Source organism: Pelodiscus sinensis, chromosome 5 (assembly GCF_049634645.1).
Source record: "Pelodiscus sinensis isolate JC-2024 chromosome 5, ASM4963464v1, whole genome shotgun sequence".
Taxonomy (NCBI): Eukaryota; Metazoa; Chordata; order Testudines; family Trionychidae; genus Pelodiscus; species Pelodiscus sinensis.
In genome coordinates this window covers 24,819,080-24,838,281 of record NC_134715.1, presented here as the reverse complement: position 1 = coordinate 24,838,281, position 19,202 = coordinate 24,819,080, and the positions used below count along the sequence as shown (strand labels likewise).

General features: G+C 42.4%; 2 protein-coding genes across 5 annotated transcripts in view; one reads left to right on the top strand and one right to left on the bottom strand.

The window, feature by feature from the left end:
• The window catches only part of SLC39A8 (solute carrier family 39 member 8), a 49,625-nt gene extending 47,672 nt beyond the window's left edge, over window positions 1–1,953 (top strand). For 2 of the 3 annotated variants that reach the window (XM_006126897.4, XM_025186574.2), the window contains exon 9: window positions 1,059–1,953. In XM_006126897.4, the coding sequence (XP_006126959.1) occupies window positions 1,059–1,208 (150 nt within the window). In that variant the 3' untranslated portion in view covers window positions 1,209–1,953. The remainder of the gene's footprint in view (window positions 1–1,058) is intronic. The other variant, XR_012904055.1, reaches the window with a different exon arrangement.
• The window catches only part of BANK1 (B cell scaffold protein with ankyrin repeats 1), a 425,960-nt gene that overhangs the window by 10,356 nt on the left and 396,402 nt on the right, over window positions 1–19,202 (bottom strand). Inside the window, exon 18 of one of the 2 annotated variants that reach the window (XR_012904054.1) lies at window positions 17,734–17,820. The exons of the other annotated variant lie outside the window; for it this stretch is intronic. The gene's annotated coding sequence lies outside the window, so the exon portion shown is untranslated. The remainder of the gene's footprint in view (window positions 1–17,733; window positions 17,821–19,202) is intronic. 2 annotated transcript variants of the gene reach the window in all.

The following is a 19,202-nucleotide window of genomic DNA, read 5'->3' as shown; positions in this document are numbered from 1 at the left end:
CGCTTCAGTCTTCCGGCCCAGTGTATTGAATAATCATACTTTCTTATTGAAATGGATTTAAAAATACATCAATCTTCCTTTATTAGAGCCTGCCCCTTTTGTGCATTTGGGCCTTAGATGAAGGGATAGATCTCACCAGAGAGCCGGTGTGCCTTCTGCCCTGGTGCACCACATCTGACAGTTCACCGAAGGGGCTCTGAAAGGTTATATGTATTTTCAGTTCCACTGTGTTAGTTTATAGATGCACCCCAACATCTTTATTTTACATTCCCTTAAAAGAGCCTAGATAAGATGTCTGATTGCAGAAGTGCTTGGAATGACAGACCATAACATCCTCTGTATTACAATTTTGTAACTTGGCAAGATGACAGCAGTTGTTTGTATTAACATCTGCAGGCCCATAGATTCCTGATGTCATATGAAGGAAGTGAGTCAGATCTGGATGACTGCTCTAAACTATATGGTCTAGATGGTACTGGGTCCTGCCATGAGGGCAGGGGACTGGATTCGATGACCTCTCAAGGTCTCTTCCAGTTCTAGTGTTCGATGATTCTACAGCAGAGAACAGCTCACCATTTCAGTTCTCTCATCATTGGTGAACTGAGTCCTTTGACCTATCCCAGCCACTCCCTTTTCTTTCTAGTAGGTTTACGATTCAAACAGCTGTAAATTACAATTAAAATCACAAAAAAACCCAACAACAAATAGTCTAGCAGCACCTTAAGACTAACAAAACATGTAGATGGTATCATGAGCTTTCGTGGGTACAACCCACTTCCTCAGATGAATGGTGTATTAAAAGTCCAGTTCCAAAATAAATAGGGGGTGAGAAGAGGGGGAAAGAAGGAAGGGGAAAAAATAGTGAATTAGAGTGTTCATGTTACATGAAGCTGATAGAGAAGGTGCAAATTGTTCTTAACCAACCAAACAATGGGTACTTAAGTCATTAGGATGTAGAAGGTAGTGTGCTAGCCAAGTAATGTCTGTCAAGATGCTAAATTACATATATTTTACCACAAGATGGCAACAGTTACCTAAAATATAAATCTCTCTTCTAGTTCCCAGAGATGAATGATATGCTGAGAGAGAAAGTGACTGGCAGAAAAACAGATTTAACCTTCTTCCTCATTCAGAATGCTGGTTTACTAACAGGATTTGCTGCTATACTGCTGATTACCATATATGCTGGAAACATTGAGTTGGAATAAATGAGACTCTGAAGGATAGAACTGATAATGAAGGAGATCAGTAAATTTATAAATGCAAATAATAAATGCAAGGACTCTTGAAATCTATAAAGGGACTTTAATCTACCTGGTTTAAAACAGTGACCCAGTTTTCGTCTGCAAAACACAGAATGTTAGCTTTTCTTTTAGGTCTTCCAACTCATCCCTGTGAAATGGGCCATCAACTTCTGATAATTACAAGCAATGCAATCAAGCACTTGTTTTTAATTGAAGGTTCCATGCATATTCTGTACAATGGAAAAACAAAGATGTTCTTATTCAGTGCAATTAAGCAGGAGGCAGCTATGTATACTATATGTATTCCATATAACTTGGACTTAAAGAAATAAAAGTTCACTAGTCTGGACATTTATACAAAAAATTGGTAAGGTTCACAGTCTTAATTTAACCATGATGAAAACTAACCATGTTGGAAACTGCTTGCTTTCATGACTTGTGTTGAGGGCTTCCCTATAAACATACAGCCCCCCACACCAAACTCTTTAAGAATAGATATAAGTTAATCTAATATTCTATTAAACACTGGATGGAAAAATAGCAGTTAAAGAGAAAAAGATCAAAAAGCATTAAGTGCACTAAGAGGCTCTGGATTTATTTTGAAAACATTTTAAAAGATAATATTGTATTAAATTTGACAGTTTATGAATTCTGTAATTTTTAAAAGAATGGTGTTTTAAATTTTGCAAATACTTTGCCTTGAAATGTTTGAGTTTGTTTTATATTCATTTTATATATATATCAGGTTCCACTGATACTATTCTGGGGAAAAATCAATTTTTTGTTTAGCTTTTGTAAGCTCTCATTGCCAACGTTATTGACAACTTGCACTATGAAAAAAAAAGATGTCAGCATTCAAAGGGTTTCTGTGGTGAGTAATTTCCTTGTACAAAGTTCAGTGTAGCAAGGGAAATTACAGATATTTGGAAGACAAATTTTGCATTCCTTGGACTTTCAACACATTAACTTTTTTTGGAGTAGAATTTCCAAAATCATGTTTGCAAGAACCCAGTTTTTTTAAAAAACAAAGAATACATGTGGCCTTTTGTTGTGGGTTGGAGTGAGAGGAAGGAAAAATATCTAGTATTTCTTTTCAGAAAGAGGAATATTGTTTTATACTGAATTATTTACGGTTTCCCTTTGTACAAGAACAGCTTTACCATTTCCAAATAAATGTTGTCTTTCACCTCACTTCCTATTGGTAGAGATTGGGCTTTTCACCATTTGTTAAAATACATTTTAGAGGCAATAAAATTACAATTAAAATATTGAAATCATTAGGTCTCTAACAACATTATATACATGTTAACTATCAGCGTTGCTAAAGGACAGAATATGATTACAGCAGACTGCATGGGAACTCTAAATGTTGTGGGTTGGGCCAGGGGTGGGTAATAAATCAGGCCTGGGGGCTAGATCGGGCCTGCCCAGCTGATTAGCACAGTGTGCCTACACACAGTTGGCAGCATGTGTTCAGCTGTCCCCCCCCCCCCCCCTTGTTCCACCTTGCAGCCAAGCCTCTCCCAGGATTCTCCCACTAGCTGTGTCGAGTGGGGCAGGAGAGGTGGAAAGGAGGGGGATGTGCTGATGTCAGGGTGTCCTCCTGTACTAGGGATGTTGGCTATCGTGTAACTGAGTAGTTACGTAACCGCATGAAATCTTAGTGGTCACACCACTATTTGATAGTCCCCGGGGATGGGGCTGGCAGCCAGTGCACTCCAGCCCCACGTCTGGGGAGCTCCCTGCCACTCTGCTCTGCTGCCTCTGATACAGAGGCAGCAGCCCCTGTCTGTGAGTGGCTTGGACTCCCTATGGACCGAGGTTGCTGCACAGCAGCCTTCCCCGCACCGTTGTTGCCTCTGATAGAGGCAGCAGTGCGGTGGGAGGAGGAGAGGGCAGGCACTGCCGATCTGGTGCTGGGGGAAACCAGCTTTTAAGCCGGCTCCTGCCTACCCACCCTTGCTGCCTCTGTAGGAACTGTAAGGGGGGGCAGGTGGGTCCACGGAGCTGTCACGCATAGAGCTGGCTTGAAAGCTGTCTCCCCATGTGTTGGCTCCAGCCTGTGCCCCTCAAAGGCAGCAGCATGAGGGGGGAGGGACAGGTGGAGCTGGTGCTTGTGGCAAGCCTGTTTAAAGTCAGCTCCTCATGGGCACTGGCTCCCCGTTGCCTCTGATGCAGAGGCAGCAAGGGGTGTGCGTGTGTAGTTGACAAAGCAGTTAATAAGCCAAGGCTTATTAGTTAATCATGTAGTTGTCTGCATGTTGACATCCTTACCCTGTATCTGATCTCTACAGAGCAGGGGTTGGGGAGAGGGAGATACATAGCAAAGCTGCTCCAATCTGAAACATGGATGGTGAGTGACTCAGAGGAGTGCAGAGTGGACGAAGAGTGAAGGCAGAGTAGGACAGCTTTTCCTTAGAGACAGAGCATGTCTTCTCTTAGAAACTTACCCAGCAGCACACTGGTCAGGGTCACACACAGTCTGTGCCACACCCAGTCATTGTTAGACACACTACTACAAACTGTGTCAAAGTGTGTCTCACACAAAGTGTCTCTTTCACACTCACACATTCTCTTTGTAGCTCTCAGCCACACCCCTTCTGCCCTTACAGAGGCCTGTGGCTGGCTCCCTTCCAGGTACCAAAATTCATGAAGTAGCCTCCCTATAAAAATTATAGCCCACCTATGTGGGTTAGGCTCAATTTTAAAATCTAGAATAGTATACAAGCACTAGAAGGGACCTAAAGAGGTCATCAAGTCCAGTCCCTTGCACTCATTGCAGGATCAAGCCCCATTTAAATCTCCCCGACAGATGTTTGTCTCCTCTGCTCTTAAATATTTCCAATGATGGAAATTCCACAACCTCTGTAGGCAATTTATTCCAGTGCTAACCTAAATCTCCCTTGCTGCAATTTAAGCCCATTGCTTCTTGTCCTATCATCAGACTTGAAGGAGAATCATCTTTCTCCTTCCTCCTCGTAACACTCTTTTAGGGTCATGTATACACAATTTAAATATTTCTTTACTATAAAGAAACTTGATCAGCCATCTAAATTTCAGGACACAAAGGTGTTCTGACATCACCCAATATTTTCTCTCTCTCATTAAGGCATTTTGTCTGTTCGCGCCTTTGGTTTTATTTCCTTCTACTGTGTGTGAGGAGAACAAGGCAGAGCGAGCCATAGCAATCAGTCCTTGGAGCGGCTGGCTACAGCTCCTATGAAGGTGATCACTCCCTTTTGATCAAATGATAAGCTTATATGGCACTTTTCTTCCATAAAGCCAAAGACACTTTGCAAAGGCGATTAAGTTTCATCTCTATGCTACAGATGAAGTAACTGAAGGGCCAGCTTCAGATTACTGATGCATGGTTATGCAGCAAGTGACTGGCAGAGCCAAGCAGCGGTCCCAGGTCTGAACTACATTCATAGATTCCATAGCCAGAAGAGGCCACTGATTTAACCTGACCTCCTATATAAACACATGCTATAGAAATTCTGTACAATTATTCCTAGACCATATATATCTTTTAGAAAACATCATCTCGATTTAGAAGTTGTCTTTGATAGAATTCACTACAATCTATAAATTGTTCCAGTGGTGAATTACCAGCAGTGTTAAAATAATTTTACACTATTTCCACTCCAAGTTTGGCTTCTGCTTCCACCTTTTGGATTACATTAGACCCGTTTCTGCTAGACTGAAAAGGCTATTAATTTAATATTCATTCTCCAAATAGATATTTGGAAAGTTAAGGGGTGTATCATTAGTCTCTCATGCTAAACAGCTTGAGGTCTTTGGACCTATCATTATAAGGGGATGTTTTCTAATACTATAAGTATTCTTTAAATTATCAACTTTCTTTTGAACTATAGACACCAGAACTATACATAGTAGTATTCCAGCACTGGTTGCACCTGTGTCAAACACAAGATAAAAGCCCTTTACTTCAACTCTAGATTCCCCTGTTTACACATCCAAGGATTGTATTAGCCCTCGTGACTAACACTGCACTGGGAACTCACGGTTAGCTGGTTATCTACCAGGACTCCAACATTCTCCATTCACCTCTTTCTTGAATAGGAAACTCTTCCTACAAGTTGGGCCTATGCACTGAACCACACTGCTGCCTACAACTGAAAAAAAACAATACAGGCAAGTTCCTTGATTTAATTCAGTTCTGCGTGATAGCAGAGTTAGATATTTGATTCCCAGAGTGTCCACACAGTGAGGAAGATACTGTTCCTATTCCATTACACATCCGTCACTTCCATGGAAGATCAGGTACACATTCGCAAACACAAGCTATATTTGATGACAATTTAAGGTTGGGGCTAGACACTCCCCATTAACTCTCATCTTGGAAACATGGAAATTAAGTCAAAGGAAGAGACTTGTATATTTCTTTCCACTTTCACATGTTGCCTACACCACCGTTGATAACACACTCCAATGCTCCTTAGATCTTTCACTTGGTCTAACAGATACCCAAAAGCAATATGTATCTCTGCTTCAAGCTTGCCCTCTAATGCAAATCCTTAACCGTGACCTTATATACTTTTCTATCATGTCAACAGATCAGTACATCTGACTGCCACACAATCCATGCATATAAGATGTTCTGCCTTGACAGTGCCCTCTGCCATATTTCTCTCTTGTGATGTGTTTGTACTACAGCAGATACTTGGATCCCAGCTTCACTACTACGGCAAAGCTCTAAGTGGCTCTGTAGACAAATACTACCATTTGAGAAGCAATATAGGCAAAGACAGGTTTCTTCCAGATTCCTTCCAATGGGAGTACAAAGAAAAGTGCAACAAGTCAGTGAAAACAGTCCATGATTAATTTATTTTTTTTGAACCAATTAATTTAATGAAGCTGTTAAACGAAAAGTTTGCATTCACCATCATGACGAGTACCACTGTGATGTCATCTGTCTACTCACACTGTTCTCACTCAGTGAAATGGTAGGTTAAGCATGTATCTGTTAACGGCTCATTACCACTTTGAAAATTACCATCTGTATCAGTAGTATGGCAAAGATTTTCCTATTGAAACTGCTGGCATCATCTTTAGATACACTAATATCTTTACAAGTCTCACACATTATTTAAAGCTTAGACTTTCACCTGATCACACTGAGTTGTGTGAATTGTCATAAATTGAGGCCTCAGTTATGAGAACTTTTAGAAAGGGGACAAGTTTTGCACCTGTGCAACCCCATGAAATACAAATTCAGTGAAGTCAACAGGGTTGTACTAGCATATTTTAATCCCAATATTCTACTGTAATTTAAATTGGGATTGTAGTTGTGTGTGCAGTGCTGGTCAATAACTTGATTTCAAACATCTAACAGACCTTTTAGACAATCCAAGAATTGCCTTGCCATCCAGTTTGTCTAAAAAGCAGGTAGCAAGCAATTTCTAATGAATGAGAGAGACACAGAGGAGCTCCCTGCAGAGGTGTAGCAAAAGTGTTATGTGTCCGGGGGCAAAGTCAAAATTTGTGCCCCCACCTCACAGCTGCTGTGCTGCAGGGCCTGGAATCTGGCACACAGCTGAGCTCAACCCTGGGAGGAAGGGGGGGAGCTTGTACCACATCTTCCCCCACCCTCTCCAGTTTGGGGCCGGGCTCCCACATGCACTAACCCGCCAATGGAGATGGAGGAGGGTCCAGCAGGTGAGCCAAGGGATGACAGGGGGAGTGGAGGGGGACTAAATTGGCTCCCCATAGCATGGCACCCGGGGCAACTCCTCCCCTCCCCCCTCGCGCTCCCTCGCTAAACCACTGGCTCCCTATACAACTGAAGGTTAATCTGGTTGTATGACTAGTGTATCAGACCTGAATTCCTCCTAGAATGAGGTTTAACAGCTAATTCGAATTAAGGGCTTTACTTCGAACTCCCGTTTCACTGCCATGTGTAGATGCGGGCAGTTATTCCAGGCTCGTCAATTTCCAAAATGGCAACTGCCTGGGAACATGCTAATGAAGTGCGGGATATTTAAATCCCGTGCTTCATTTGCAGTTTCTGTCGCTCTCATTAGCCTCCCTAGTTCGAACTAAGGGGCTAGTGTAGACATACCCTGGGGTGTTGGCACCAACAGCCTGTTTGAATGTATCACCAGGGGACTCAATGATTGCATTTGTCCTTTTTCCGCCACTGTTGTACTGGGAGCTTACGTTAAGCTGACTCTCACCATCCCCACCCCTCAATTTTAGTCACTGTTTGTTAAGATAAGCCCGCCCCCCACATAAGTAGGGCCTAGGTTTATGCAGTTAGCCATTTTAAACATGTATTTGACTGTGCCCAGGTTATTAAATGATCCAGGCTACTCTGAATCGGCAATTTATCCTCTTCATTGTTTACCCCTTCCTGATGTGTGTCCTGTGTAAGCTTTGGCCAAGCAGGATTTCCAGCCCTCTCCCCCAGTCATTAATAAGTGTTAAACAACATAGGACCATGATCCAATTCCTCCAGGTCTCCACTAGAAACACCTGATTGATAATGATTCTTTGTTTATAATTACATTGAGACCTATCAGTTAGCCAGTTTTTAATCCATTCCATGTGAGCCATGGCAATATTATATCATGGTAGTTTAAAATAAATTGCCATGCAGAATCAAGTTAAATGCCTTACAGAAGTATTTAGATCAGTTACCTTTGGCAATTCAACTTGTAATTTTTCTCCAATATGAATTGCCCATGAATCCATGTTGTACGGTATTGATTTATTAAAGATTTAAAGGAGTAATGAAATGAAGTCCTACATAAACCAGTGTTAAGTTGGAAGTTTATTTGGGGAATGGCGAGACAGTCTCCAAAAGCGATAAAAAGGGCAGGTCAGGACTCCATGCAGCCAAAGCCCCTCTTTCCTGGACATTCACCCTGGTTCTCTCTTCTGTGGACTTCCTCTTAAATCCTTCCAATGTGTCAGCAATAACTTAGAGCTCCATGCTCTTGAGGGTTCTAAGGCAAAAGGCTATGAGAATGTTAAGGGCTTGCTTACTTAAAAAAAAAAAAACCCAATAGTTATCTCTACAAATTACATATTTGCCTCACTGCATATGTATTTGCAAAGTCTATGAAATGCTTCATGCATTTTTGGTATCACAAAAGAAATGGAAGAGATGCCTCTAAGCCCTCATTCTCTGTGAAATGGGCTAACTATTCAAGACAGCTGACAGTCTTGTTGAAATTGGCTGCTCATGTAAGGCACTAAGCACACTTGATGAGGGACTGGAGGGTTTTTAGGTCTTAATCCTGCAAGTTGTTAAAAAGGGCTCCTGTACAAAGCAATAGGATTGGAAGAGAACACAATGCACTTTGTTAGCTTGGCTGATTTCATTGGAATGGTCTCTGAATTCATGTTTTGTGTTTAAGACGTTCAGTAATCTTGGTAGTTAGCTCATGCAAAAGGGGTTGCAGGATTGGAGATACTGATCTTTAAAATCATGTTTCTATTGCCAAGTATTCTAAGTGCAAAATACTCAAAAGCAATTTTACTATTTTCTTTTCTTTTCACAACTAACACTTCAGTTTTTGGGAGGACACACCGTACCCTAAAATGGGCTTATATGTGAAGTATCCTAGTAGCTATAGAAGAGCCCAATCCTGTTCCCATGGAGTCAGTGACAGATTTGAAATTCACTTCACTGGAAGCAGTATCAGTCTCCCTTCACCGACTGGTTAGAGCAGCACTGTTTTCTGTGCATTTTGTGTTTTAAGGGTGTGTCAAAGAGGTAACTTGTTTACAGCAAGTACTCTCTCATCTTTACAAAGATACTCCCATGGAAAAAAAATAAGTCACGGTCTGAAAAAATGGAATGGCAGCAGAGTTGTGAACACATTACAAATGGGGATTCTGTTCTGAGTACAGAATTAGCACAGAATTGGTACCGTCTAGAGCATTTGGACTCTCCCTCTTTAGTCCAGCATGCGCAACCACTCGAATGATCCTCCTTCCTCAGCTGTCATTGCTCTTAGGTGCAGACACCCCTCACCCAGCTCTTTCTGGCTAAGGTTTTCTGCCCTAGGCTTTTCCCCTGTCTATTCCATTAATCCCAGCAAGCCAGACTGCCTCAACCTGCTAGAACCAGGGGTGAAAGTAACTTAAGAATGTCTTACCAATACTGTTGTATTGCACCCTGGGGAAGGGCTAACGGCAGGGGGTTGGGGGTGTGTGTGGGCTCAGTTGTGTGGAGGGTCAGGGCTGGGGGTGTGAGAAGTGGCTCAGGGCAGAGGATTGGGGTGTGGGTGAGCAGGATTCAGGGATGGGGTGTGAGGAGGGGCTCAGGGCAGAGGTTTGGGTATATGGGGGGTACAGGAATTAGGACTCTCCTGTGTTCCTCTCTCTCCTGACTCATCCCTCCCTAAAGAGCACCTGTGGGGGGGGGGGGGGGGAGGGACTCAGACCAGTCCCAGCGTGGGGGGAGGGGCTGTCCTCAGTCAGTCCATTTCACCTGTCTGCTGCTTAGAGTGGCCTGCATGAGAGCCTCGGGCAGACCTGGCAGAAGCAGCTCTAGATGAGCTGCCGGCAACAGGCACCTTAGGCGAAATGCGTGATCGGCGCCCCCGCATCCAAAGTCCTCAACGCCGTTTATCAGGGCGCCCTAGGTGACTGCCTAATTCGCCTGTATTGACGGGCCACCATTGAGACCTGGGCAAAGAGTTTGCAGGGCCCAAGGCAGCATGTTGACAGGGGCTGTGCTGAGTGCCCAGGCCACTTCCAGCCAGGGCAGTGAGCGAGCAGCTGGGCAGGTGCTGGGTAGTGCAGGGCCCAAGGCAACCGCCTTGCACTAAGTTTGGCCCTGGCCCTGGGAACCCCACTGGGAGTGGGCAGGACTCTTCTTGCAGCTGAGTGCCCCAGCCAGCTCTTACTAGAATGCACTGCCTTACTTTCATCTCTGGCTAGCACCTGCACTTTGCTCTCTTTGACGGTTATAAACAATGTGATTGGCCACAGTTGAAGTCACCACTTAGCTCTCTCCTTAAGCCAGCACATTTATTTTTGAGGTGAAAGGGTTATAGAGAAAACATTAACAATAATAAAAGCCTACATGGATGCTAGAGAGCTCAAACTCCTTCCTGCACCTCCATTAGCTCCTACAGGGGCTGTGATAAGAGTCAGCCCTTCAAACACCACATACAGGTTTTTTAGTGGTTCCAGTTTCATTGTGGGGATAACATATTAATGTATTGAAAATGATTCCTCCAAATGGAAGTGACTCCCCATAATTTGTTCCCCACAACTTAGTGTTTAGATTTATTATTAATTCTTCTTCTTATTATTATTTGTTAAGATTGTTAAATGTTTAGATTTATTATTATTATTGTCCCTTTAGAATATAATGTATTAGGTCATGTAACTTAGAACTGTTAAGAATATAATCCTATGTAACCAGAAACAGCCCCCCCCCCCCCCCCCCTGTGCTCCAGGACATGCTCAAGCTTGTGCAAGGGGCTGCTTGAAATTGACATTGCAGAGATACATTGTAACAATGCATTGTCAAGGCACTAACTCTGCTATGGGAGCCAAGCCCTGTAATTGACCAAGGGCATTGTTACTTAATTCATGCCTGTTCTCTTTAAAACATTGTAATTTTACTCAGCACTCAGAGAATGTTTTAAGCAATACCACCCAGAAACTTTTGTAACTACAACTTTTATTATTATACAAAATACTGTATGAATGTATGAGAGAGTGCTTGGATGATGAATGAATGGCTCTGAGAGGTGCCAGCCTGAGAATACAGCAACAAAGGGCTGAAGAAGGCGTCAGGTGCCAATGCAACCAAAAGGTGTCAAGTGGAGAAAACCAAGTACTGGAGGTCCACCCGATGAGATCACTGACGAGCACCTGGCAGCCACCCTGGAGACATCAGCAAGATGCAGCAATTTCCATAGACTGGCATAGGAAAAAATTCCTATAAGAACTGGACTAAAAAACTATGGAATCAGAGTCCAAGGTTCTGCTGCCAGCCCACCAGGAGCTTCAGATGTGCATCTGATCAGGACTTCGCTCCCCACTACCATCATCTGTGTACAGAGTACCTGGCCAGTATTCTGTCACAAGCAACTTCCAGGCTGGTAACTATACACAGAACTTGAATGAATGGATGTATGAATAAATGGTTGTATAAAAGTGTATAAGGGTTAAGTAGTGTTAGGAATAAGTAGTTAAACAACGTTGTTTGCTTCTATCTTTTCTTTATTTTTTTATTATTATCTTTACAATAAATGTGGCTTTTTGCCTTATCCCCCTCATAAGATCCTGCTTGGTTTTATTTGGTACAACATCATAACCACTTTAAGCTTAAAACAAGTGCTCCACGAGCCAGTCCTTCCTTTAGGCAGTTTGGGCCTTAGCTCTTCTGATGTTGGGAACAGGTAACTAGGAAATAGGTAACCAACATAACATCCTCCAGAGGTAGCTGAACAAGACTGGGCTTCTGCATGAACGGACATGGGAGCCTGCATTTTTGCCCATTAGAGATAATCAGTTGACACTCTTTCTCCAAGGTCATTCTTGTCTGCCACAGTGTTGGATACAGTCCTTGGATCATGTAGGCCCACAATTATACATTTGCTTACTACAAAGGATCCTAGAGATAGGTTAGCCTAATTCAATATGTCATTTCAGTGATACTACAGTTAATTGCAGTATCTGCCATCTTTCACTTTCACGTTTGTCAAGTTACCCACAAAACATTAGTAGAGAAATAAAACGTAGTTATCTTTAAACTGGCTTCACCAAAACAAGATGGCTGTGTCTAGACTGGCAAGTTTTTCTGGAAAATCAGCTGCTTTTCCGGAAAAGCTTGCCAGCTGTCTACACTGGCCGCTTGAATTTCTGGAAAAGCACTGACGATCTCATGTAAGATCATCAGTGATTTTCCAGAAATACTATGCTGCTCCCATTCGGGCAAAAGTCTTTTTCCGAAAGACTTTTACACAAAAAGGCCAGTGTAGACAGCACAGTACTATTTTCCACAAAAAAGCCTCGATCGTGAAAATGGCGATCGGGACTTTTTGCGGAAAAGCGCGTCTAGATTGGCCATGGACGCTTTTCCGCAAAAAGTGCTTTTGCGGAAAAGCGTCCTGCCAATCTAGACGTGCTTTTCCGAAAATGCTTTTAATGGAAAACTTTTCTGTTAAAAGCATTTCCGGAAAATCATGCAGTTTATTTCAAAATACGAAATAAGCTATTTCGAAATTAACTACGCAATTTGCGTAGCTCAAATTGCATAGCTTAGTTTATACACACCCTTATTCAAGACAGTCCCTTTGATTAATGTAAATCTCAGTCTGAGTCAACTAGCTCCTGGTCTCTTTCTATTTCCTTACCCTCAGTTTTCTAAATATTTCTTGTAAGTTAGTGGGATAGGTGTGGATAGTAGGACCACTTTAATGAGCTATTGTAGGATAACACAGGTACCCAGCCTTTTGGTTGTAAAATGCTGGTTAACGCTTTACAATAACTACACATTAAAGCTAAGTTACAATAGCATTTGGCTGAAACGGCTTACTACATGCACCATGCAGAAAAAATATCCATCACAATGTAAACATTAATTGAGACATTAAGTTGGTGCCAAAAGAGAAATCACCCTGTGTTCAGAGTTTTATAATTTTTCACCTTGGCTTTGATTTCACTAGTACAAGCAAAGCTGTCATTGAAATGCCAAGTAAGTGAAATGTACATCCAGGGACATTTTAAAAAGCAAGTTAATCTGAAAGAGTACATAACTGTGGAAGTTTTTGTTTGCAGTCCTGGTGTGACGCTCTTTCAGCAATGACTAAATCCATGCTTAACCACAGGACATACCACACTAATACCAACCCTGGTACCTTCCCTTGCAACAAACCCCGTTGCCAGCTTTGTCCACATATTCATTCTGCTGATACCATTATTGGACCTAACCAAGTGAGTTATAAGATCAAGAACACATAGTCCTGCGCATCCAGAAATATAATCTATGCTATCATGTGCCGAAAGTGTCCGTCTGCTATGTACATTGGACAAACATCTCAGACACTTCGCCAAAGGATTAATGCCCACAAAACAGATATCAGACAAGATCACAAAGAGAAAACAGTTTCTTGCCATTTTAACCAGAAAGGACACTCTCTCAATGACTTAGCCACCTGCATTCTGCTACAAAGACCTTTTACATCTGCACTTGAAAGGGAATCCTCTGAACTGTCATTCATGTTAAAATTCGACACTTTCCAACAAGGACTTAACAAATATTTGAACTATCTCACCCATTACCAAGATAGTTTCCCCAATTATCACCTCTAATACCATTAACTTACAAACATCCCACTCTCCCTACCTCTAATATCATCAATTCACAGACACTTACCTTCCTTCCTCCCCCCCCCCCCCGCATCCCCCTCCTGTTTTGCAATGTGATTTGTCCTTTTCATATTTGTTCATTTTTTTTAATTGTATCCTTTGGTATATATGGTTGTGACTACTTTCTTCCACTATTTGATCTGAGGAAGTGGGTCTGGCCCACGAAAGCTCATCATCTAATAAACCATCTTGTTAGTCTTTAAAGTGCTACATTGTCTTGCATTTTGCTTCATCTACCCCAGACTAACACGGCTACATTTCTATCACTATTCTACATGCTTAACATAGTTCATCACCACCTAGCAACCCATATATAGTGACATAAGAGAACTTTTCCATATGATGCCAACAGTGAAAGGCATGAATGTAATTTCATTTCAGCAAAACTATTCTTCAGAAGGGACTCAGAGTGCAGGGAAATGCAGGATTGGCCCCAAAGAAATGTAGCCATCACCTTCACACCTGAAAAAACCCACGTGCCTTTCATAAAGTGCACTGCAAGTATAAGGCATGTTAGTATATCATGGTGCTGATTTAATAGACTGCAATACTGCCTAACAAGTCATCACTTCTCACCAGTTAGAATACCACCTCAGCTGTGCTTAGCTTGTCACTCATCAGGTTACTGTGTCAGGTGGGAAGACAGTCATTTCTTGACTTCAAGCTTAGGGCCCTCTTCCCTGAGCCACAAAACAATAGCCAGAGGCAAAAACTCATGAGGAACACCACAGTCTTCTCCACTATGTCCGCTAATCATTGCTATCTTGGTGTCTATAAACCTGCAGAGTTTGTGTCCTGAATATGCAGCCTAGCAAGTTTACTATTAATACTCCAGTTTTTATATACTTGGGAGGTCCAAGGTGACAATTTGCTATTAGTTGGTGGCATTAGTCTGCCACACACTGTTTAAGGAATGCTGATGAAGACTCAAGTAATTGAACTTTCTTTTTCTTCTGCCCTCTGAGCAAAGACACACATGGAAGACATCATCATCAGAAGTGGAAGTCAGGATAATTAATTATTTACCAGAACAATTATGAATATAACTGCACCACAGTAGCAGTAATTATTGTAATTACTTCTACTTACATAAATAATGTACTAAATACTGTAATTAACATTTTGGACACACTGTGATTTGTGGCTTGTGGGAGGGGGAAAAAGGATTCCAGGAGTGCTTTTCCCCTAGCATGGCGAATTCCTTTCCCACATGGCGAAAGGAGGGTTTCAGTACTTTTGCTCTTGAAATAACGATGCCTCCTCTTTCAGCTACAGACATAAGGCCAGTCAGCATGCACTGCAGCAGCAATCATGCAAACTGTCTGGGAGTTGCCTGGAGAGGTCTTTTCCTTCCTCATGATGTTACTTACTTTTGGGTGCCCAAAAGAACGGTAGGTGCTAAAACAGAAGAAGCTGAAGAGAAGATCCCGCCCCTGCTCCTACATCACAAATTAACGTGTAGTTGTACATGTGGAATCATCTCTGCATTAACTCTAACCTAGCTGGCATGGGTGGCAATGGTCATCAAGATGTGGCAGCATGGAATAGCTGCCTCAATAGGCATCTGCTGGGGACCGAGGGTACTTATGTGGGTTGCTAGCCCACAGTGAAGAGAAGAGTAAGCAGGACAGTATCAACACCCCTCCTCTGCTGCCTCATTACTTTGTAATCCAAAATTTAATCCAGTTTAAAGTTGATACTGGATTACTTAGGTTGATGGTGTGTACACAGAAAGCAGAGCAGGCCTTGGAGGCCTTTATTTCTCCCCTCCTATATAGATGAGCATGGAAAAAAGCAGGCCAAAGGCACTTAAACAAGGGAGGGACCCAAGAAAGAAATCCTGACCAGGGGGCTTGTCAAGAATGTGAAGCCCTGGTGGGGTGAGTGTTTGGAAAACCCACGGGTAACAGGATAATTGCTGGGAGACTTGGGGGGAGGGGAGACTGTTGCTGGGATGAGAGACTATAGAAAGCTTTGGGGGAACCTAAGAGGGCTGCTGTGGGCATGACAGATCAAAGCCACATTGCTCCATTCTCCCTCAGGCCTCTTTCAGGCCAGGTTGCTCATTCCCTCCTCTTTCCCAATTCCCTCCACACTCCTTCTCACTGGCCTTCCCCTTCCCTACTCACAAGCCAAACAGATCTAGTAGAGCCCTGGAAATCCATGGATATCCATTTTATATCTATGGTATCTGGAGCCATGGATATCCATGGCTCATTTTTGCTGATGTGGATACAACATTTTTATCTGCACAAGGTTCTAGATACAGGAGCCAGTGATTAGCCTGTGAACTGCACATAATGCTCACATCATTTAGTTATCCTGTGCCTACATGTCTCATAAAATGTTTAGCAGCTCTGGAACAGGTCTGTAAGACGAGATACGAAGGAGTTCTCCTTCTTAAAGGGTTCCCATACACACCCAGCTCCTGCATGAGGAGCACGGAAGAGTCTCTTCTGATAACTACTGTCTAAAGCTCTAATGCTTTCTTCAGGTTGAGCTCTGTGAAAAGATAAATAGCATCTCTGCAATCCCTTTTGTACACAATATCCCTGCAGGTGTGGAAATAGGCAGTAGGAGTAGTGTTAAGGGCTAGCTGATGAGCTGCAGTTGTAGGCTGGGATGCCGAGGAAGCACCAGCTATGGTGGATCAATAACGAAGGTCTCCAGCCAATGAACGATATAAAAAGTAAAGCCAATGGGGCAACAAGCAGTTAGAATCACTCTAGGCTCTGGAGAACCAGCTTTCAGTAGTGTCAGCGAGGGTCACACAACTTATTCTGACACTGCCCAAATCAGTTTCTACACTGGGACACTGATGTGCCCAATCAGAGTTCTCACTTCAGAGGTTAGTAAAATGCCCATGTTTGAAAAACAGCATTAGGAGCAATACGTGACCTGCAAACAAGGAATACAGGAACCTTTGCCCTGATTTTGAAGCACCAATTGTTACATCGAGTTCTGCAGCAATGAGTCTTTGGGTTTGTCTACACTAGCAGATGTAAAGTGCTGTCAGTTACAGTGTTGCTCACAGAGCACAGCCGTGAAACCGGTGTTGTGTGTCCACACTGTCTGCATAACCTAATGCATCAACTCACCTTTACTTCTCTGACGACACTTCCTTGCAGGCAATATCAAGCCAGGTTGTAGATGTACCCTAAGGGTGCATCTACACTGTACCATTATTTCGAGATCACTAATGTTATTTTGAAATAACAATGCGAGCATCTACACAGCCATTCCATTATTTCAAAATAATTTCGAAGTAATGGCCTGCTTATTCAGAAATCTGTAAACCTCATTCTATGATGAATAGCGCCTATTCCAAAACAGCTATTTCTAAATAAGGTGTGTGTAGACGCTCCACTGCTGCTATTTCAAAATAGCCCCTCACCACGGCCATTCTAAATTATTCCTCCCCAGTGCCTCATGGGACTCTAAATCGAGATAGCACGTCTACATTAGGGAAGCCTGCTTCAGACTAATTTTAAGGCTTCCCTGCAGCGTAGACACTCTATTTTAAAATAAGCTATTTTGGAATAACTATTCCAGAATAGCTTATTTTGAAATAAGCATGCAGTGTAGACGTATCCTAGGAGACAAGACTTCAGAAGACAAGTCTGCTGCTCGCAGTATCAGAAATACAGAACTTGCTGTTTATGCCAGTGACACATGTCCCATTGTAGTCTCTAGTCCGGTAGGTTTTACAGCTAAAAAGAAGGCTACCTTTGGAAAACACAACAGAAGGATCATGCCAAATAATTCAGAGGCATACAGATCTAGACTCAGGAGACAGCATGGAAGCGTATAATGTTATGGAGAAGCTGAATAAGGCATTCCTATCCACCTTTGCTTATGTCCAAGAACAAAAGGAATATCAATGAATACTTAAAACTGATTTGTTTGAAAAAACACCACATAATTAATGTGGGGCACATATTGCCAAAAAATTTGAGATCATAGGAGGACTGAAAAAAAAAAGAGTAGGTATTTATATGAATAATGGGTGTATCCAGAGTTATGCAAGACAAGACATACTGTCACATGTTGTATGCTTCAGGGAATAAACCAAAAGGTAATAGATGCAGTTAAGAAGAAATATCATTGTCCACAGTAAGATGTTCTGTACCTTTTTCTGAATCATCCAGTACAGTCCGAAACTGGATGCTGGACTAGATGGAACACTTGTCTGATTTGGAAGGCGTTTGTGTTGTTCCTAATAGATCAGCAAAGGGAGATGTTGATAAGTTTTTTAAAAAACCCTACAGGAAAACAGACTAAAGAAGAGCTTAGGTGTCTGGGGAACGCACATTGAAAATAAATTTGAGATTTGTTCCCCCCCCAATCATTTAAAATCTGATGTGAAAGGGGGCAGAAAGGGGGAATGTGAGATGATAAAGAGAAAAATAGGTGTTCTGAAACCCAGGGAAATATGCTAGCCTGGACAAGATCTGAAGACAACGCTGATTGATTGTGGTTGTCAGTTTTTTTCTTAGCAAGTGTTCTACATTGATGCTGGAAACAGGGATACTGCCGCACCCCTCAGCTGGAAGGGCATATTCAGGTGTTCACAGTTTGGTTCAATGGTCCTCTACACTCCACTATACAAGCTGTTCCAGCACCCCTGGTGTTCTATATTGAAATATTTCAGAAAAAACACTAAGATACTTTACTTTGGTTATGCTACTAGTATGAGTTGTCAAGCTTTGAAACAGTCCAGAAACAGTGTTCAGAGGTTCATGACCTTTTCTGTGGCCTTCAGAGAAGAGAATCTCATTGCTAGTACAATATAATCTGCATCTGTGCAGATGGATTTACAAGATGTGACCAAACTGTCACTGATAATGAGATTGAATAGCGCAAGCACTAAAACAGATCCCTGTGGGAAGCTGTTGTTCAGTCTCTGATTTGCTAGCAGATTCAAGGTGGTGTACTCAGCCTCTTGTAACAAGTTTTATGGTTGATTGGCAAGGAAAGCTAAAGATAAAAGTCTACAGAGACCTGTGCGCCTTACAGTATTGCATGTGGGGAAAAAGGTCAACCAACAATGCCATTCTAATTGTTAATTGGTAGCCAGATCCTGTGTAGCTGGTGAAGACCAGCACCATGTCACAGCTTTTGCAACCAGTTCTAAATCTGAAAACCAATGCTTTGAAGAGCCCTCATCTCTGCCTCCCACTTAAACAAGTGGAACAGAGGCTGAAGTGTCACTGAAAGTAGCTGACTGTGGTCTGCCTTAATCACATGACTACAATACACTGGTGTTACCCTTAGATGCTGAACTATTGCAACATCTTGACAACATCAAAACCCATAAAAACAAGGGTCAACAGCATTCAGAAGTGAGATACATGCACACTTTGCATGTCAGTATACGGCACCAGCTCCCACACCAATCTTGTTGCCTCTGAAATCAATGCTGTGCTCAGAATAGCTAGCAGTTCTCTCAAAGTCAATGTCAGTGTTACTGTTCCCAAGTTTGTATAAGCCAACATCAGGCAACATATTGCTGTGGTCTGGGAGTACAATAAGCTCCTGGCCACTCGGGACCTGCCAAAATACCATGATCTCAATTCATTGCTGCTCTCCTGACAAATC